Here is a 22,543-nt window from a genome sequence, read left to right as displayed (position 1 = left end):
ATTATAATGGATTTTTGTTGGGTCAGACAATTATTACCAAATTTCTCTCTTATATTGCTCCTCATAACCACTGAAAACGGTCAAAAAATCTAACCAAAAGTCAAATTATTATGGACGGAAGTTAAAAGTGGTGGGTACAAAATGACTCATGACGAAATCTGGTGGGTACGCGTACCCACCGTCCCCACCGAAATCGACGCCTATGTTCGTAGGGCAACCTTATGATTTGAAATGATTCGCTTCTGCCTTTTTGAACGGAAGTTCCCCAAACCGGAAGTGCCACCCATAATTCAAAGCCTAGTAAGGTCGTCAGGAATAAGGTGGATAGAAGGCTTTAGGTCCACGGATCAGCAACATTCACCTTGGATTTAATGTAGTAATACTAAGTGTAACTATGGTATACTGTGATTATATCTGTAGCCTACACATCTTTTTCCAGCACTTCAAAGCTATAATATCATAATATCATCATCCTTTAAAGATTGTCCCTATTTATAAAACTAAAAGTTTCAAGAAGTAGGAAAAGACACTTCTTTTTAAAAAAAAGAAGAAAAAAAAAAGAGATTAAATTACCATTGTAAACATAGCTGCAGAGGACGCTTATTGGCTATTTTCACTCCCTAATATCTCATTTTGCTTTTGAATTAATATTAAGACATTTATGAATGATAACTAAAGTTACCTTTATCTATACACCTCAAATTAAGCTCAGTGCTTTGTCATCCCACAGTGCTACCAAATACTTTCTGTAGAACTTAGTGCTGCTGCTCTCAAATGTTAGTCTGGAGCCCTGTGAACTTAAAATAAAACTGCACATTGTAATTTCTATACATTAAGTCTATTTATTATCAAAGCATTTGTCAGTAATACAGTTATTTTGGAGGAAAATGTGAATAATTGCATTGTAAGGTGATTTAAGGTGTGCCCCTAAATTTTCTGCTTGCGCTAAACTTTTAAGTCAGGGGCTACAGCGCTCCTAATAAAAAAGTTAGTCTGGAGCCCTGGGTCAGGGGTGTTCTCTGATATGCTCACACAAAAAAAGCTGCAAAAGATGCTTTCCAACAGGTTTTATCTTAGTTTTTGTCCAACTCCATTGACTTGTATTGGATGTGCTGTAAGGTACGGTATTACTCCGCCGCCGGAAAGTGTCTATTATTCAAGCTCTCAATGGAAGAATGTACGGGTGTGAGGCGTTTGGAAAAATAGGTCCACAGTTTTACAACAAATGGTAAAACACCTGTTGGAAACCATCTTTTGCAGCGATTTTTGTGAGCATAACAGTGAACACCCCTGACCACTCGGTGAGTTTCACGTCTTTGTAAACGAAAGCTTAATGCATTTTAGGAAGGAGTGTTCCAGTGCACCTGTGCAGCCATTGTGGAGGTGTGTGTGGGGGGGTGCGTGTGGGGGGGTGCTACCACAGAAACCGAAAATTCTCGGGCCAGCAGCATTTGTCCAAATTTCAATCTTAACCATTGTGCAGAGCTTTAAGTGTAAAATACTGAACTTGTCCTTTAAGCTTGCATGAGGTGGGTTTTCAGGCAATTCGAAAAAGGCATATTTTGCAAAACTGCTATAGAAACGTCTGTTATGCATTTACGGGTCACCTGATGTACGTAAAAGTCTATCAATCTTTAAAGATGACGTGGTATGTTTGGACAGAGTTCTTCATTAAACTCATAAAAGACTAAACAAACAACATTATAAACAACAAAGAAATGCCACAATTTCTCAAGACCTTGAAGCAGAAGGAGGGGGAACACCTCATATGTGCCGCTCTCAAGTATAAGGGGCTTTCCTTACCAATAATGCTTGAATAAACACGCCATCGTCTCCTTCCAATAAAAATAATGGCTAGTGTGGAGGCTGGAATATACACAAACCTACCAACATCTGTCCTCATGATTGTTGGAATGACTCACAAGATTAAAAAAACAAAAACATTTTAGTCGCATCGGTTGACGGAAACGCTGTCATTTCGCAATAGTTTTGCGCAAATCTGTAATGGAAAAGCGGCTAGTGTGAGCATAGCCACGAGGTGAACGAGGTAAAACGCCTACTTAAAATTTGGTCAGACAAACACATTTCAGAACAACTGTCCATAAAAATACAGATGAAGCTTTGATTCTTACTCAGTGGTCCCATGACAGTTTTTCTTTTACATTATTATGTCACTGAAGGACACAAGTTTTGAGGTGTTAAACTAAATAAAATATATGAGTAATTTCAATACAACCTTAAAATTAGACTGTTTCTCCTGCAACCGCTCAATATTTGAAACTTTATCAAAGGAGATGGTCAAGTATGGCCATATGCATTCACATATACATGACAAAAGAAAATAAACAGCATCAAGCCAAAGAGACAGATGCACATAAATGACATGTGTAGGAGCATCATCTGTTCACACAAGTATTTATAAGAATGCATGTGCTAGTTGACAGTTTCCTTTAGTCCTTTTGGTGTGTTCAAGTACAGCTTTTTGGCCGAAACACAGTCGGCTTTCCTTGCCACTAATGCACATTGAAGTCAGTTTGGTGTGTCCCGGGCTTATGACAAAATCATTTTTATACCACTTTAGTATAGGGGACAATTCTCACTATTAACTATTGATTATTAGCATGCATATTACTAGAATACTGGTTGTCAATAACTAGGATATTTTCTGTTTATTAGTACTTATAAATTTCTTTCTATGTAACCTTATTTTACATCCCTTAATCCACCCAATACCTAAACTTAACAACTACCTTACTATTAATAAGCAGTAATTAGGAGTTTGAGGCAAAATTCGTAGTTAAATAGTGAGAATTGAACACTAATCTAAAGTGTGACATACATTTTTTATTACACTAATCCCAATTAAATTGCCTTCTTCCAGAGTGAATGTGCTAATGACTTTGAAATCACTCCTTTTTCTAAGCTTCTTGCTTCGCTGAGGAACACTGCGATGCCTTTCCACAACATTTTTTCCAATGACGCTTCAGGTCTCTTTTATACGTGAAACTCCCTTCACACTGAGGACACGTGAAAGGCCTCTCTCCGGTGTGAATTCTCATGTGAGTCTGAAGGTTTCCATTGAGTGTGAAACTCTTTCCACACTGAGGGCAGGTGAAAGGCTTCTCTCCCGTGTGAATTCTCAAGTGAGTCTGCAGGTTTCCTTTAAGCGTGAAACCCTTTCCACACTGATAGCACATGAAAGGCTTCTCTCCAGTGTGACTTAATACATGATTCTCAAGGTGTCTACTGTCTTTAAATCTCACCCCACACTGATGACACTTGAAAACGGTCTCTTTTGAGTGAAGCCTCATGTGCATTTTAAGGGTTACCTTGTGTCTCAAACTCTTTCCACACTGATCACATGTGAAAGGCTTCGCTCCAGTGTGACTGTTCATGTGATACCTTAGGTTTAGATCTGTCGTGAAACCCTTCCCACACAGTTTGCAGGGGTAGGGCTTCTCTCCATTGTGAAGTCTAATGTGCCTGTTAAAGCTTCCTGTTTGAGTGAAACCTTTTCCACACTGAGGGCAGGTGAAAGGCTTCTCTCTCTTATGAACTCTCATGTGGGTTTTCAAGCTTCCTTTTTTCTTGAAACTCCTTCCACACTGCTGGCAGGTGAAGTTGGTTTGGGTTTTTTGAGCTCTTTTTCGCGAGGAAGTCTTTTCAGTCTTTGAGCAACTAAATGAGTTTTCTCCAGTTGTGAAATCATACTGGTCTTTCTCCTCCGTTTCATTCAGTACTTCACTCTCCTCCTCTTTCAGCGCTGTCAGGTCTAAGGTGAAAACAGAGAAGTTAACAATGGCACCAAACAACAGACACCAAACATGTAGGCATGTATGCAGAATCCTGTAGCCACAAAGCAACTGAAAGAGTTGTTGTAAGCTCAGAACCTCTTCACAATATTGTTTACTCTTTACTTTTATGACACATCCCAAATACTTATCAAAAAGTTATCAAACCCACTATCTAAAACCCACAGTTTGACCAATAAGAACTGGTAAACCTGCAATTAAGGTCTAAAGTATTAGAAAAACACTGGCATTTCAACTATGTTCAGTTTTGCAGAGAAACTATTTGTGAACAATATCAGTCAGGATGTAAGCCACATTGTCTATGTATATTAAAGTTATAAACAAACTGCTCTCGGCATCTAGTCATTAGATATTTCGCCAACACCGACTATGACATTCTCTTGAACAGATTTATATGTTGGCATTTGTGGACATTCGTCACATCTAGCCAACTGCTACTACTTGTGTTTGACAAGAAGACTCTTCATTTACTCAAGGAAAGTATGGTGTGCCACAGGGCTCAGTATTAGGTTCTCTGCTTTTCTCCTTGTATGCTTCCCCAAGGAGCCAATGTCATTATATTTCACTGTTATGTCAATGATACTCAGTTTTAAATGTCTTCACAACCTGAACAACATTCCAGACTGTTTTAAGAATAGCAAATATGGGATGTCTAGTAATTTTCCTGTACTGATTCTGACAAGACAAAAGCCAAAAAATATCTCCAAATACCTAGATCCCATTGGATGCATGTAACAGTACATTTCTAATGTTTGAAGAACAGCCGTATATACATGTTGCAGGATCAACAAATAAGCTCTTATAAGTCACACTGACAGCTCTCGGATTTCATTAGAATATCTTCATTTGTGTTCTGAAGACGAGGTCTTACGGGTTTGGAACGACATGAGGGTGAGTAATTAATGACAGAAATAAAATTTTTGGGTGAACTAACCCTATAAAAAAAACATAATTTGTAACTGTAAAGGGTCTTTTGTTTGTTTAAAGGAATAATAACAACAAAACGTGTTTTTTTTTAAATAAAATAATCTAACAGGATATGCTTTCTGCCGTCTCGGTCTCTCGGTCGTCACAAAAATGAACTGAAAGTCAGCGTATGCTTGGCTCACAGACATGAGAAATATCTATTCACCTTATTCTGCTCTAAACAATGCGCGCTGCCTGCCATGACGACGACTCCAGTTGCCTACTTCCGGTTGGTAGCGCTCGACCTGTACTAGCAGCGAGAGAATGAGTTCAGGCTCCACATGTGCTGTTGTTGGTTGTTTTAACAATTCAAAGAAGATTTCAAACTTTTTAGAAACTGAGTGCTTCGAGCATAAGATAAGAAGGAGAGAATGCCCATGTCCGGTTCCGTATCAGATACATTCAATGCCAGAGAGTAAACATTTAGAGTGGTTAGCTGCGTTAAAACTGAAGCATCCACCGAAAAAGGTGTCTATTCGCACCAATTTGTTTAACAAACGCCCCACGGATGACCATCCCAACCCGGAATTATACCTTGGATATGACAGACCAGTGGTGAAGAAGAGACGTGCAATTGTTCGTGTCGAAGCGACAGGTAAGCCACTTTTAATGTTGAATTGTGTAGCTGGTTAGCGATAGCACCACTTCACAGCTAACCTAGTTAGCTACCTACGATTGTTTACATTTTTACGAACTCCACCGGCCTGCTACAAAAATGTTCGTGTTGTCTGTGGGCATTCTAACCTACATTTTTATGAACAATAAGCTCATTATGAGTAAATGTGTTAAAAACATGGCCATTAATGGTTTATGCCTTTGTCCACTGAATGTTACTGTAGGTTTAGTGCTATGAACTCCACTGAAGGCTATCGTAGAGCTAGCTGCTATCGTTATGTGGGCCAGGTAGTTATTAGCCTGAGCGAGGAAGAGCTTATCGTAAGCTTTTACTGTAATGTTGTCAGTGTGAGAAACATGGACAGAAACTGTAGAGATTAATATGTAGCCTATGTGCTCTTTTTTTTTGTACAGCAACAGCAGAAGTGATAGACCAGGAGGATGAGGGCAGATGCAGATGCACACACACACACACACACACACAAACACACACCCTTTACACGTCTACATAAATTGCTCCAGTATATTTAATATTGACACTCGCTGCCTTTTGTCATTTTTTACTGTTTATATTTACTCTTTGTATGATTTTTTTTGTTATTCTTTGAGTTTGTGTACAATAGATTTGATCAGATTTGCATTAACAACAAATTGTACAATTTTATATGAACAACATTCTGTATTTGTAAATATTCACTTATGTACAACAATACTTATGCTCAGCATTTTTAAATGTATGATTGTGTAAAAAATGAGTTTTCATTCTGTTAACAGCGGCAGCACTTAACAGTTGTTTTGTGATTTGAATAAAAATGTTTCTGAGCAATATTTTCTATGAATTCATTATGCTCATGTGTCTATTCTGCAGTTTCAGTCACTGACCAACAAATTAAATTGTCTACTACTTTAATAACTACAAATGATCACTTTACGCTAGTACTTGCATTCTGTGTAAACAAACACTTCAACCGGAAGTAGAAAACCATTTAGTCAGTTGAACCCGCTATGAATCATGGGAAATAGAACGGGCGCAGAATAAGGTGAATAGAAAGCCTGAAATGTCTACTATTAGAAGTTTATGTGTGCTCGAGCACAGAATAGGTTATAGATTACGCCTACAGATGGTGGACAACCAGAAGACTTTTACCGCCGCGGGAAATTGGGATGTGTATTTGCTGCCTTTTACCGCTGAGTGGCGCTGTAATCACAGACTTTGAAAAGTGTCAGTTTATTCTCTTTATGACGTAATCTGCCGCGGCAGTAATCTGAGCTGAGAGGTCACAGATAAATTCAAGATAAATATTGTGGTTAAACGAATTCAAATTCATTAAATTTAAACAAAGTAGACACACGTTAACATTGTGTGCCCAGTTTTCCTATAATTTAGAAAGGCTATGTCAATAGGTTACTTGTCATTTACTTCGTGTTATTTTAATGTGTTTGTAGATTTATTAACTGAAACATAACAGTGAAATAAATTTAAATAATTTACCGCAAAATTTAAACATTTTCAGGACTTGCAGTTACTAACCGATGTTAGTCGGTTTAAGCATTCTTTGTTATATTCAGAATTAAATAGGCTTACATGTTATGATTATCAATTGAATTCTTTAATAAATAATCAACCAAAATGCCTATTACTGCCGCAGCAAAAATAAACCAGTCGAATTTCAAAGTCGTTCGCGAAATGACTAGGCTATACCGGGTGGCGCAAGTGACAGGGCAAAACAGCAGCAACTGCGGCATTTTAAAAGGTAAGTTTCCTATCTGCAAGATCTTGAAAAAAAACAAAAAAAAACTTTTCTTTTTTTTTATTATTTTAACAAAAATGAGACTGATTGAATTTGTAAAAACATAAACAAACAAAGCAGAGAATAAAACAAACTTTTAGGGAAAAAATATAGGCCTATTATGCTACAACAGAATTGGTTAACATTAACGAAAGCAAAATATGTAAAAATACATTTCAAACAAAATAAAACAAAAATTTGTGGCCGAGTGGTAGGCTATAACTTACGTTTTAATAATTCAAATGACACGGGTTCAAATCCCGAACAAACATGGGCTACTTTTTTATTATTAATGCAGAGAGATTTGATAGTTCTAAAATATTGCTACACCATATTGTTTTTTTTCTCCTATAGCCTATATTAAATATTTTATATTTATAAAATAAAATTACCATTCATTTCCATTTTACATTAGGGACAATTTTTGTCCAACAGAATGGCTGAATTTACATCTCATAATAATAATAATAATAAATAAACACAAAAAACAGCACAAAGTCTTGTAAAAACACTTTTTTTATTTTTTCGACACATAATTTCGTTAGCTACAAAAATAGTATCTACAATATAATTTGTTAATTTTGACAAGCAAAATGTAAATATGTAGTTTTTTAAAAAATAAATAATGACTACACATTGATGACTACAATATCTAATATTGTAGACGTCAGTGAGCAATAGTATTCCTCGGGGAGCGTAGAAATTCGTTCACCCTGTCCTTGATCCGCTTGTCGTCACAGTTAGCCATGCGGGGGAATCTCTGGGCAACTGAATTAGTTATAAATTGCCTTACGTTTACAGGCAGTCCACGTTTGCCTCTCGAACCATCCCAGTTTGTTGTGGATGCCCACTCTTCGTAGAGTTGCTGCGGTACCACGGCGCGGAACAGCAAGCAACCATACCGATCTGGTCGCCCCCGACTCTGCATCATCAGCGACTCAAGAAGCTCCGGAGTGGGAGAAGTGAACGGTAGATCGGGATGAGAGTTTGTAATAGGTGCTGTGGCAGAAGAAGGCACACTTCCCCTGCTCTCTGCATCCTGGCACGGAGTACCCCTGGTCGGAGTCAGACAGTCTGAGGTTGCGACGGGTGTACAGTTCAACCGTGTCCTTAGAGCCTCAGTTACCGCTGTCTGTGCCTCTCTTAGCTGCGTTACAACCGTGGAGTGGATCTCGATTAGCCCTCTGTGGGTAGCTTGCATATCAGCAAGGGATGCCTTTGCTTCTACATGTGCCTCTTTGCAGACACGCAGCTCACTCCTCAGGGCCTCCATCTCCTCAACATGCTTCGCCTTGCAGACTCGCAGCTGCTGTTTTAGTGCCTTTATCTCTGCGTCGCGCCTTGCCAGCTCAGGCCTTAAGTCCTCAGACACGGTTTGTCTTTGGTGTCCCATCACTTCTCTAAACAGAGTACTTGGCTATATCAAGAGAAAACACGTGTTAATACAAATCCGTGGTACTTTGTTACAAGGCTAGTCAGTTTAATGTAAAAGCAAATGAAATTAAAATTAAATAAAGCAAATTACCGCTTTTTTCGGGACCATACGCTTCTTTGACGCAGCATTTTCCCTCCTCTTTGCTAATGCAGGGCCTGGGGCTCTGTTTTCCTCCAAAGATTTCTGTCAACAAATGATTAAAACATAGTAGGTAATGTGATAAATAACAATTAAAAGGATAGTAGGTAGGCTATGTGATAAATAACAATTAAAATCCGTGGTAGCCTACTTTGTTACAAAGCTAGTCAGTTTAATGTAAAATGTATCTAAAAATATTAAATAAAGCAAATTACCGCTTTTTTCGGGACCACACGCCTTTTGTCGCAGCCTTTTCCCTCCTCTCTGTTAATGCAGGGCCTGGGGGTCTGTTTTCCTTCAAAGATTTCTGTCAACAATAGTGGAATGATTAAAACATAGTAGGTAATGTGATAAATAACATTTAAAACCAGAAGAATGTTTAAATTCATATTGAACAACAATAAAATTATTAGCTTTTGTGTTACCTTTCTTGTGTTCGTCATCCTGGAACTGTAAAACGAAGAGGTGTTCATTTTTCGGACGGAACAGTTCAGTTTGCAAAATAAGTTCCGTGGCATTTGCCTTTTTTATATATAGCCTACATGGCTGTGAAATGTGAGTGGGTTTGCAAAGGTGTGAATCAAAAGTGAGAAAAACATTATGAAACGATCAGAAGCGCCTATTCAAACCGAGGGGCACGTGCCCTTTCAGATTTATGACGCAAATTAATTGTAAATGTAGCCTACTTTAGCTTCCAAAACACTTCCAAAAAATATAGTTTTATTTTTGTTTTTATTTGAAATAATCACACCGGTGAGATTAGAATGGTCAGTGTCCCGTGTCATCAGCTGATAAATTCGTTCGCGCTTTGGCTTTCGCTGAACCAAAGACGATCAGTTCAGTGTTTTTAGTCATATAAGGTTTAGTTATGTTTCTGATATTTAAATACACATAGTATAGCTAATAGAGGTCGACCGATAGTGGATTTTACCGATAATGATAGCTAGGTTGGGCCATACTTGCCGATAACCGATTAATCAACCGATAGTTTTTAAAATTGATACTGGATAAAAACAAACATAACACTCCAAGTAAAACAGTGCTGAACTTTATTATAAAAATAATAAAACTGTATTGAACCATGAAAACATGCTAAATGAAATAAATATATAATATGAATAAATATTGAAGTCAATAAAAGACATTCATTCAAACTGAAACAAAAATAAATAACCAATAAAACCAGTTACTGTTATTTTTCAAGCCAACTTAATGAATAAAAAAGTAACAATTTGATCGGTATAATATTTGAGCAATACAATTGCACCTTGATCATTCATGTTAGTTTGATAGTGCATTAACTATGGTTAACAAATAAAAACCTTAATTTAAAAATGTATTAGTACATGTTAATTAACAAATAGTGAACAATCCTTATACAGAAGTTATTAACCTTAGTTAATGTTACATATGGAATTTTATTGTAAGTATTATCATTTCATATAAATCCAAACAGTCATGCTTAAATATCTACAATGCCAGAGCATTGAAATGACATAAATATTAAATGTATAGTCTCACACTTTTGCTTCTATTTTATAAACACTTGATGATTATCTAATCAAAATAACAAAACATGTATTGAAGTGATGAAACTTGCAAGTTTATTTGCACTGAACACACATTTGCTTTCTTTCGTCATATTCTGTGCTCATCTGCTTTTCTGTAGTATGCATTATAAGCATTGCGTTTACTGAGTTTGATAATATCATTTATTTCTTTTAATATCAGTCTAATGCATTAAGCCATGTTAGTGTTTCAGTGCACGCGGGTTTCGTGACATCATCGAAGTCCCATTTCATTGGCTAGCTGCCAACCAATAAAACGGCTCATTTGAACCCCCCACTCCCCCCCCCCCCCCTTCTCTCTCGCCGCCTCTGAGTTTCAAGTGCACAAGTTAGTTTTGCACCTGATATGGCGCTTTTCCACTGCGTGGTACGGCACGGTTCGGCTCGGTACGGTTCGACTCGGCGCGGAACGGTTCGACTCGCTTTGCTTTTCCACTGCGTGGTACGACTCGACTCGGTACGGCACGGTTCGGTTCGCTTTAGCTCGGTTGCTTTTCCATTCCATTGGACTGATCGTTCTAGTTGCCGCCTCTACTGCCATGACATCATCGTAAAAGCGCCACATTTCAAACGCACAACACAGGGGATGGTGCTCTTGATTCTCGGCATGTGGATGTTTTTAAATTAAATTAAACGTTCTTATAATGGTTTACTATATGGAAGGAAAATTCTTAACGTGTAATTAAACGTTGCGTTCATATTCTGGGCTCATCTGATTTTTTGTACATAGCATAGCCTACTTTGTTATGATTTTAGTATCATAATGATTAATAAATTCACGCACAATTATCCGTGAACTTGATTTGAACAAATGCCTTTCAACTTGTGTGTGCAAAATTCAGAATTAAATGAATGTGCAGCAATCTTTACAAATAGAGAGTCTAGGCCTAATGTACTGTTTTAAACTAGCCTACTGCCATTAAAAAAGCGCATTTAGTTAATGTTATGTTATTTTTTTCCATCTGCCTATGTTGATTATGAAAAGTGAACTGCACGAGTAGAGAGACATGGAGCGAGTCGGACATAATTTTGACCACTTCATTAAGTTTTGTTTTGTAGAAAGCCTTTCTTTAAAGTGAATTTCGTTTTGTATAAATTGTATCTTAATATTAATATTTTTTTCATCAAACAATTGATGAAAAAACATCACATCCTCAAATACACAAAGCTTGAAATGTCTTTAAACGAAATAATTCAAAACAAAAAGAAATAGGCTACTCTCTTATAATTCATTATGTGCATTTCTCTCTATAGGCGCGTTTACTACGAATATGGCGATCGTCAACTTCATCTTTGCCATGCACAGACACTGACAGAAAACACAATTTTATAAATAAAAATCAGTGCACGCGTTTTAATAAAATTAAAACTTTAATTGTGATCATTAAAATAATTGAATATTAAATATTTTGTGGCCACGTTGCTCATTTATTAATAGTATATAGGCCTATATAGGCTATATATAGGCGTAATTGTATTAAACTGAACAAGCGCAAAATTCAGCATTCAATCAAATATTCAAAAAGACTTAATAATAATTTTATTTCAACATAATATCTCGATATTTCGACATAATGTGCGTGCAACAAGCAAGATGTGCATTTGTAAATCCGGGGATGCGTGCATTGATTTTTATTTATAAAATAGTGTTTTCTGTCAGTGTCTGGCAAAGATGAAGTTGACGATCGCCATATTCGTAGTAAACGCGCCTATAGAGAGAAATAACATTATTATTAAGTCTTTTTGAATATTTGATTGCTGAATTTAATAAAATTAAAACTTTAATTGTGATCATTAAAATAATTGAATATTAAATATTTTGTGGCCAAGTTTTGCTCATTTATTAATAATAATAATATAATAATTTATTACATGGCTTGGCTGAATTCCAATATAGAATGCGGTCTGTTATTTCTTGATAACAGACCGCTGCGAAGTATAACAGACCGTTGCCATGAAAAACAGCGCGTTGCTATGGACGCGGAACGGACTATTTTCTTTAGCGGAAGCAATACAATCGTTTTTAAATCAATAACCCCTTTTTAAATCAATAATTCGCGGCAAATTATTTATTTATTTTGTAGGTAGCCATGTAATAAGCGGGATAATGTATAGTGAGCCGGTTGTTATAGTGAATAACAACCCCTTCAGGCTGATTCAAGCTCCGCTTCGCGTCGGGATCCCGTTCAGCCTGTCGGGGTTGTTATTCACTATAACAACCGGCTCACTATACATTATCCCTTACATAACACACACACACACACACACACACACACACACACACACGTGTGTGCCCTCAGCACATGCGTTAAAAATTATCCGGCGCCGCCCCTGACTGCAAGAAACAGTTTGCAAGAAACTTTTTAACTGCAAGAAACTACAGCGCTGGCTGTTGTCTACTGGCTATTTAAATCTAGCGGGTTTGTCTCGTGCATGGTCTCGTGTCGCAAATACAATGACACTGGTAGTGACGATTCTCTCTGACCAATCAGTGATCTTCAGTGTTTTCACGTCACATTTTAGTATCGGTACGGTACGCTTGGAACCTCAACAGAGGTGGTACCATTTAAAGCGAGCCGAAGCGAGCCGTACCGTACCGTACCATGCAGTGGAAATGCGCCATAAGTGAGCCGTACTGAACCGAGCCGTACCGTACCATGCAGTGGAAAAGCGCCAAAGCATGCCGTACCGAACCGAGCCGTACCGTACCATGCAGTGGAAAAGCGCCAATATATCGCGAAAAGAGCAGCAAAAGTCAAGGCGTGAAATTTGAAATTGCAGTGACAGATTTGAGAAGTTGCAAGTGCCTATTTGAGGTAGTACTGCGAATGTGAACGTAAGATTAAACGCAAAATATATATTACAAGTTTGTGTCTGTCGTTGTATATTTGTGAATGGCATTTTACACATTTGGGTCTACTTGTCTGCAGCTTCAGATTCAGAATACAGGTTTGTTACTATTGTATGCGAGTGCAAATTTCAACATTCAACTTCAGATTTTTATTTTACAGGTTTTCACATTGGAGCTGTGAGTGTAAATGTTCATGTACAAGTACGAATATTTATTGTACAAGTTCTCAAATTCACATCTACGTGCTCTCGAGTTTTGCTACTATTTTACCTTCATAATATATAGGCTACCTTTTAGCTGTCGGTGCTTTAAACACGCATCTGATGTCAGCGCTCTCCACGCAACGTGTGCTCTCAGTGCAGCACGCAGAATCACGTGTCGAAATAAACAACACGAGGCATCAGCGATAGTTTTTATTACACCTCTAGAGGCCGCTCTTGTACTGCATGATGCCAGCAGACCCTTCTCAGCTCTCTCTTACGGTGTAATGAATGAGTGTTCTAAGTGTGTGTGATTGCATGCATTGTTTATCGTGTAATTTATACGCGAAAATGAGTTTTAACGTGCATATGACACAGTTTTCACGTGCATTTGATACACACTTTTTGCGTGTAATACACGCACCCCACACAACTAATCCTACCCATGCCTACAGTATCATATGCACGTACCCTACCAATACTAAACCTACCCATGCGTATCACAGTAGGCCTATGCACGTAAAAACTCATTTTGGTGTATAAATTGCATGATAAACACAATGCGTGCTATAGAGGCGCATTTAGTGTGATCGGGTAGCCTTCAAAGCTAAAGGTATTCATCAATAATTCTATATCACAAACAGGGACACTTTAGTGTGCATTTCGTATTGTGATTTTACCCCGTCTGTAAGGCGCTCGTCTGTGATGATGAGCCATTGCCACTGAACTGATAGCGGCAACGGCAACACTTTTCATGATTTCAAAAAACACATTCAGGGCCATATCGCATCTTATGTTACACAAAGGAATGTAATTCATATTTTAGTCAATTGGAGATACATCAGCCCCACTCGCTAATTATTCTTGTTAAATTAAAAAGGGGAAAAAGACCACCAATTGTATGACAAATAGCTCATGATACATAGTTACAAAATACAGAACAAGTACTTTTTACATGGACATTTACAGGGTTGTCATGGAACCATTTACCCAGACAAAGAGCCATATAAGAACCATTATTTCAAAAAATCACAACTTGTGCTTGCTGCGAACGCAAGTTATTTAAGGTGTCTCAACTGTACACAGTCTACCCTACAGTGTGAATTCGTTACAAGGTTTCATTTAATTAAATTAATGTGCAGCAATTTGTACAAATAGAGTCTATAGGCCTACTATACTGTTGTAGCCATTAAATAATCTCATTTGGTATCATATTAGTTCAAATATTATAATGTTATTTTTTTCCATCTATGTTGAATATGAAAAGTGAACAACACGAGTAAGATAGGATGCATTATATCGAGAGATGGATATGGAGTGGGTCAGACATGATTTTGACCACTTCATTAAGTTTTGTTTAGTAGAAAACCTTTCTTTAATGTGAATTTCGTTTTCTATAAATTGTATCTTAATTTTAATCAATTTTTCATCAACCAATTGCCTGGATTGAATAAGTAAGAGAAGCAAATATAACAGACACTAATCATGGAGGCGCCCGCGAGGTCACTTGCATTGCACGTCAGCTGGAGCGCATCTCATCCTCCTAACTTAACGAAACTCAGCGTATGCCTCACACAGACATGATAAATACATCAAATACACAAAGCTTGAAATGTCTTCAAACGAAATAATTCAAAACGAAAAGAAAAAGGCTACTCTCTGATTATGTCTTTATGTGCTTTTGTCTCTAGGTGCGTTCACTACAAATATGGCGATCGTCAACTTCATCTTTGCAGTCGAAACTGTCAGAAAACACTAGTTTATTGATAAAAATCAATGCACGCATCACCGGATTTACAAATACACATCTTGCTTGTTGCACGCACACATATTATGTCGAAAAAACGAAATATTATGTTGAAATAAACATCTTTTAGAATATTTGATTAAATGCTGATTGTTGCGCTTGTTCAATTAAATAAAATTAAAACTTTAATTGTGATCATTAAAATAATTGAAAATTAAATATTTAGTGGCCAGGTTTTGCTAATTTATTATATAGGCTATTATATGCCTATTGCCTATATTAAGTAGGTCATATTAAGACAAGGCATATATTAAGTTATTTTAGCTGTTATGAGAAAAATAAATGTAACGAAATCTAAAATCTAAATCTAATAAATCTAAAAAAAAATTCTAACGTCAATTCAACATGCCAGAATAAAACCTGATTTTTGAACAATGCGTAACGCCACTCGGCCTGGTGTGCCAAAACACTACATTTTAAACGTCAATGTTTAATTCAAAACAATCTCAAAACGCGTTGTGACATTTTTTTAAAGCAGTAGCCTAGCCTATATACATTAAGGGCATTGAAACCAGGATCTTAACTAAAACACGTTCCGCGTCATCTCTCAAAAATTATGCCACACTACTCCATGTATTTATTTTTATTTTTTAAGGACTGCTTTTGAAATCACTTTAAATTACTATGCAATTGTATCGCTCAAGAGAGCTCTTCATTTATCTAATTCCTCAATAGAATAGTAAAAATATTCAGCGTCATTGCTCCTAATATCGTCTCTATTTTTAACTTTTGATTCTATTTTTTTCAGTTCTAAAATTGATTCTATCTTTGGTTCAATTCTGTTGTAGCCTAATAGGCCTATTTATATATATGAAAAATATGCCTATTAGGGTAGGGGTGGGCGATATGGCAAAAATATCATATCACGATTTTTTTCAGGAAAATCACGATTAACGATTTTATCACGATTCTTTTTATGTTGGTTTATGTTACTATTTTGTGACTTAGCACTACAGGCAATCTAATGTCCATATTTTAAAAACAAAAACCTTAGGTAACAAAATAAAAAAATGGCAGACAGGGGCGAAGATAAATATATTTGTCATTATTTTCTTTGTTATTAAATATTAAGATCAAAGATACACATTACACATACACAACTTAATATACAAATTAAATGTATAAACAGTGCTTTACGTTTTCAGCTACAGTAGGTGTATTTAACAAGTAGCATTGAAGAAAGTAATTAAATGAACAAATATGAAAATAAAACAAAACAGACTTCACTGTATAAATTATACATTGATACTTATTAAAGCTACTATTAAAGTTATCAGTCAAGAGCAGTGAGTGATTTTCTCTTTGCATTTTGTTGTTTTATTCAAATTATCATAAATTCAAATTATTATAATTTACTCTCTCAAGTTGTTTTAAACTCGAATAAGTTTCTTTCTTCTGTTGAAAATAAAAGTTATTTGGAAGAATGTGGGAAACCAAACGGTTGATATACCCCAGTGACTACCATAGTATATTTTTCTCCTATGGAAATATTAATATTAGAAAAATATTAGAAACTATTAGAAGGAAATTAAAACAGGTTTGGAACAACATTAGAGTGCGTAAATGATGAGACAATTTTTGGGTGAACTATCCCTTTAAGGCAGGGGTGTCAAACTCATTTTCACTGAGGGCCACTTCAGCATTATGGCTGCCCTCAAAGGGCCGGTTGTAACTGTAAGACTTTTAAAATGTTAATATAGTGTCTCTTTATTTGATTATTACTTATTTAAGTTACAAATATTGTATATGCATTTGGAGGGGTGTTTCTAGGTTTTAAAAACATCAGGGGATGAGCCCGAAACATCAGGGGCTGGGTAATAATGATTTGATACAGAGAATAATGTATTATTGTATATATGCAAGGGTAAACTGGCTCAAAAATTCAGCCCTGGCACTGTAGCCACACCAGCACACATTACCACACAGTCATGCTTATTCAAATGTGAGGTAGTTAGGGGGGTTCGGGGACATGCTCCCCCGAGAAAATTTGGATTTCTCGGACCTACATATGTGCATTTTAAGGTGTTTAAAGGCCAAAAAATTTTGATAACAATAGCTTTAAAAGCATGTCAGTGGGCAGTAGCATAAATTATTTGTCAAGATAACAGATTCTTAAAAATAAGAATGAGGATAAATATTGCAATGAATGATCCACACTACAAAATGGAAATGCAGAATGTTTCTGCTTATTGTTGACAATACACAATCACATATTCCAAACAGGAATGGCCTTAAATGAAAAAATCTTTCAAGGATTATTTTGCATAGATGTTACATTTCAATCGAACACCAGTGCAATCTTTTTGTGTCCAGAGGCAAATGAGCAATTTATATTAGCATTAAAGATTGGTTTCAGCAACTTGTTTCTTTCCTGAGTTAATCATTGTTTTTGGCACTAATCAGTTTTAAGTTCAATTGTTTACTCATAAAGACAGTCACTTGTCGCCACCTACTGGCTTAATGATGCAAGTGGCGCAAACACAGATAAGCGGAGTGATCCAAATGGTGCAAAGGTTAAGTATACAGTATATTAAAATATATTAAAATAATATAAAATATCAATATATTATTCTTCAATCAGTTCTATGCAGCAGAATCAGATTTAACAGATTTATTTTTTGACCAATTGTCAAAATAAAGTATAGTCCTACAAAGCTATTTTTAATCAAACCATGAGCAGAGCAGGGAGAGGACCAGTGAACGAGAGTAATTTTACCAGTGTTGCCCAGCACGGCTATACACACCATGACTATACACATGTTACAGCACAGTAGTGCTATTGCAAAAAGAAACAAGTCCAGAGAAATTTCATGTCGGCACGTTTTTTTAGCGGACTTTGCCTTTCCGGTGAGCGTGAGCAGAGCTCGCAACACACACACACACACACACACACACACACGGAGGTTGCTTGCGGAACATTGAGCAGAACGCGCTGTGAACACGGAGCGGAGAGCACAGCGCACACACACAGCGGAACGCGCCTAGAAGTTATGCATCTTCGGAAGCGGACTCGCACGCAAAGTCATAAAACACGTTGAGCCAGTCAAACCGTCGCCGAACACGGAGGGGCGCGGCGGCTTTTTAGTATCTTTCGGCCAAAAAACGAAAATGTTATTTTCGGCCGAAATTTTTCGGCAGCCTAAATTTCCATATGCTCTCGCGGGCCATATAAAATAACTTGGCGGGCCGGATTTGGCCCGTGGGCCTTGAGTTTGACACATGTGCTTTAAGGACAAGCGGCAGCGTGTTTACTATTGCTACTGTCTCTTTAAGAGCTGCGCGCGACGCGTCTAATATACACGCATTTGACAAGCAGATTTTCTCTCAATTTTCTCAAGTTTGCTTTCACTTTAGACATAACCGACTTTGTTTATGTAAACCTTGTGTGTATTTAACAGTATAAGCACAATAAGACTCGAAAGATAACTTAGTCCAGTATCAAGGCGCTGGTAGACATCCTTTTAGTGCATGTGAGCTTCACATGTATGCGCTGAGAAACGCACACGTAGAACAGCGCATCAGCACGCGAATTAAATGTTTAACCGACAAGGCATTAAAGCACATGCAAATATGAACTTTTGTGAACTGCAGTCCCGTTCCGCTGCGTTAACATTTTATGTGAATATACGTTGCGTTGTTCAGTATGTTGGGAAAGAGGCGCCAGAACAGATATAATGCACGATTCTACGATATTTCTTCAAAAGCAAATCGTGGAGACATTTTAATTGTCCACGATCAAAAATCGTCATATCGCACACCCCTAGCTTAGGGTTTTATATTTAACCCACTTACATTTTAAAATACGGCAATTAAAATACGGCAATTGCTGCTGTTTTGCACAATGTCCCTTTGCGCCACCTGGCGGTCATTTCGGGAACAACTTTGAAATGCGGCTGGTTTATTTTCGCCGCTGCGGTAATTGGCATTCTGGTTGTCCACCATCTGTATATATTGAAGGATTATTATGGTTTAGTATCCCTGCCACCCAGTATATATTCAAGTAATTAAGTTAATATAAACATGCGATTAGTTGATTAATGGCTCAAATGAACGACTACTAGTCGATTAGAAAAATCTTTAGTCAGAGGCAGCCTAATTTTATACGTAATGCTACTTTTTTGCTTTTTTTTTACTAACTTTTTTTAATCAGTCAGTGACTTATCACACATTTACAAATGTTTAAATGAAAAATGGTTATCAGTACATTGTTTTATGATCTGTCCTGACAGCGATTAATTTTAATTAATAAATATATAGAATCAATTAATATTACAAACTGTTTCTTTGCATTTATTGTCAGTCCTGTGCTCACAGTTCACACAGTGTCCGTCCACCGCCACCAAAGACCCTTTTTGACCCAGGGAAAACCCTGTTAGGACACTCATTCTTCAAAACTATCATTCATTTCTGTAGAGCTGGACATTTTAATAAGGATCAAATGACAGAGTTCAGCTTTGAGAATGAAACCAACCTGTTTGTTCCTCAGGATCTTCATGTTTCAGACTGAATGTTTCTTCAATCTTCATTTCTTCACTCTCCTCTTTAATAAACAGCATCTTTGTTTGATCCTCAGTTTCTTCATGTTTTATTCTAATTGTTTCTTCAATCCTCATGTCTTCACTCTCCACTTTAATAAACGCCATCTTTATAATAGAATGTTTAGGATGAGAATAATTAGTAGAAAGAAAAACACTCAAAACTAAATCTCTGTGTGTGTCTAAATTAGATCTAGTTAAGTAGTTCAGTTCACTGGTAAGAGAGTCAGTCAGGGTGAGAGTTAATGGACTTAAATCACCCGATTAATCTAAAAGTTATAAAAAGGCTCAAAACTAGCACTACAAATTAATAAAAGAACACAAAATATAAAACATCTCATTTTTAGAGTAATACTTAGTTTAAAATAGGTAGTTAATGATATGTAATTGCATTTTAAAATGTACAAAATTTTAGTGTTTGTTGTTCTCATTGCATTTACACTATTTTCACGAATCGAGCGCTTCGAATCTCTGAATCATTTTGAAAAGCATTTGATTCAATTGACTCGGAGTTTCAAAAAGCTCTGTTTTGCTCATCTCTACCCGTGACTGAATTCGTGTTCATGATAAACTGATTCATAATAAAGGGAGCGAAATGAGACGCACATTTTCTGTTAAGCATGTGTGGATGCGCTTTACTCAAACAAATGAACATGCACTGATGTTAGATAATGCATCACAACGTTACATTCAATAATAACGCATTATTTTTTTATTTTTTTACAAATCCTGTTAAAACTATGAAATAACCTGAACGGATAGCTTTGAATTAAACACTTTACAAACACTAACCTTCTTCAGCCGAATCACAACAGAAGCAAGAGCGCGGCGCAGCCTTATGACGTCAAATCACAACTCCAAAATAAAAGTCCTTTTCTAAAATTACGAAAGTGCATAGAAATACGTATGTGCATTTTCATACTAATAATAAAACATATATCAGCAGCATCCAGAGTTGAATTCTTTGTGAAATAGGAAATATATGTTGTTTAGTGATGTGCTGAAAATAACTACCAAAGAAAGGTTGGGGCAAAACACTAATGATTTAAACGATTTAGTGCATACACCATTTCTTTATTTACTTATTTTTTTAATTACTTTACCTACCTACCAGGGGTCTCTGGAACTTTTCTATATCAAACCATTTTTTCCCCATTTTTGTTTGATATGAATCAAATATATGTATCAAAAACTATTATTGAACTCAAATATAGCAAGCTTTATAATTTTTGACAGAGCCATTTTAGATTATCAGTCTTACCTGGTTTGTGCATGATGTTGAAGTGGATTCTTCTCAGAGTCAGAACTGTGCAAGCTTACAGTGTTTCAGTCTGTAGCTATTGGTGTGTTTGAAATATGTCTTTTAAAAACACTTTTAGAGTTTGATTTTTGCTTATCATTAAATGCATTATAAAAATCTCTTTGGAGTATAAATCATAGCATGTTTTAGGTTATAGTTAAAACACACATGCGCGCGCGCGCACACACACACACACACAATTTATTATAGTCCAGAAAATATGATATAGGAAATTATTTCACGGAAAATATACTGTATTTATATCAGATATTGTTTCCTCTTTTCCACAGTATCGTACACACAAGACTGGGTCAACTCATCTTCAGCTCAAGTTCAGAAGGTTGTTGCAATCTTTTAATATCCATGTTTGTATTGTTAACAATCCAAGCTGGACAATGGCATCACTGTTTTCTACAGAGCTGCTTTACAGATGAAATGAACTAATTTAATAATTGATGATCTTAACAACTGAATCAACACTGAACTGACTTGAGCTGAACAACAGCCTGAAATAAATCATTTTCTTGCTATCACTATAAAGCTGCTTTGAAACAATCTGTATTGTATAGTGCTATATAAATAAAGGTGACTTGACTTGTATTTTTAAATGTTGTTTTCTGTTGAAATGTTGTTTTCTGACTGTTTTTATGTTTTAAATTATATTTAAAAAAATTTCCGACACATAAAAACAATGAATTATTGTTTGAACTTTATAGTTTTGCTGTGCACCTCCTGCAACCTATCAAGTCACTCACCTGTAAGGGTTTCAAGAGGGATGTATTATAAATGTAACGACGAAGTTACTTTGCTGTATGGGTTTCTTAGTGGGATAAATGAAATGAAATGTTGACCGAGAACGAGCTATAGTATTTTGAAGCTTTAGGGGTGTTGATGGACCAATGTCATTGGACTCGATCTACTCCATCTATGTTTTGATCATCATTCTGAATCTGATCTGGATGTAGTCTTTTACAAAAACGTATCCATATTCAAGTGTTGTTAAAAAAAAGTGTGCATTAAGCAAGAATAAAACAGGTTGGGTTTAAAAGCAGAGGGTCTGTTCTTTCTTTTGATATATTGCGTGTACAGATGTTCATACAACAAAAGAGTCTGGGGGCCATGACATTTTTTGTGAAAATGATAAAAAATGTTGGCAGTGGCTGGCAACTTTTTCGGCGTCAGGGTCGTGACACCCATGCCCTGTGCACTTCTGCCAGTCCAGTGTGTTTGTTTTCTGTCGGAGCTCATGGTGGTTTGTTTGCCATGTCTGTGCCCTTCTGTCTTGTTTTGTTTGAGTGCATGGGCTCTTCTGTCAGTCGCTTTTCTGTTTGGGGCCCAAGTTATAGATTGATGTGTTTGGATTAATTTGTCTTACTTGACATCGCACATCCTGCAATGCGACCATCGACACATTGTGATGTCGATGCTGAAACTATATCTTGCAGGTCTATCTGAAACTGCTTTGTCAACCGCTTCCTAGTTTGATTGTCGTGTCTCTTATGCAACACAGCAAACGGTTCTGCAGA

At 36.6% G+C, this 22,543-nt stretch overlaps 1 protein-coding gene across 4 annotated transcripts; it reads right to left on the bottom strand.

Moving 5' to 3' along the window:
• Positions 1 to 1,928: 1,928 nt before the first annotated feature.
• On the bottom strand, positions 1,929 to 20,575 carry LOC308689246 (uncharacterized protein). Of its 4 annotated transcripts, none has more exons than XM_081362897.1 (5): positions 20,510 to 20,575; positions 19,654 to 19,825; positions 8,972 to 9,063; positions 8,709 to 8,801; positions 7,686 to 8,600 (listed from the first exon to the last, which is right to left on the bottom strand). In XM_081362897.1, exons 2-5 carry the CDS (start codon positions 19,823 to 19,825, stop codon positions 7,851 to 7,853), a joined length of 1,107 nt encoding a protein of 368 aa, XP_081219023.1. In that variant the 5' UTR covers positions 20,510 to 20,575; the 3' UTR covers positions 7,686 to 7,850. The 4 variants fall into 4 exon arrangements, with proteins under 4 accessions (XP_081219025.1, XP_081219023.1, XP_081219024.1 ...); XM_081362898.1 differs by having other exon boundaries at positions 8,972 to 9,206; positions 20,510 to 20,568; XM_081362899.1 differs by lacking the exons at positions 7,686 to 8,600; positions 8,709 to 8,801; positions 8,972 to 9,063 and adding an exon at positions 1,929 to 3,772.
• Positions 20,576 to 22,543: the final 1,968 nt, after the last annotated feature.

The sequence above is a fragment of the Scardinius erythrophthalmus genome (assembly GCF_964197995.2).
Source record: "Scardinius erythrophthalmus genome assembly, chromosome: 4".
Taxonomy (NCBI): Eukaryota; Metazoa; Chordata; class Actinopteri; order Cypriniformes; family Leuciscidae; genus Scardinius; species Scardinius erythrophthalmus.
The sequence above is the reverse complement of the archived record's forward strand: the minus strand, read 5'-3'. Positions and strand labels throughout refer to the sequence as shown.

Coding starts and splice junctions, on each gene's coding strand:
- LOC308689246 (XM_081362900.1), bottom strand. CDS start 9,274: ATGCCACGGAACTTATTTTGCAAACTGAACTGTTCCGTCCGAAAAATG. Junction 8,802..8,971: donor GTGTGGTCCCGAAAAAAGCG/GTAATTTGCTTT, acceptor ATTTGTTGACAG/AAATCTTTGGAGGAAAACAG. Junction 8,601..8,708: donor GTATGGTCCCGAAAAAAGCG/GTAATTTGCTTT, acceptor CTCTTGATATAG/CCAAGTACTCTGTTTAGAGA.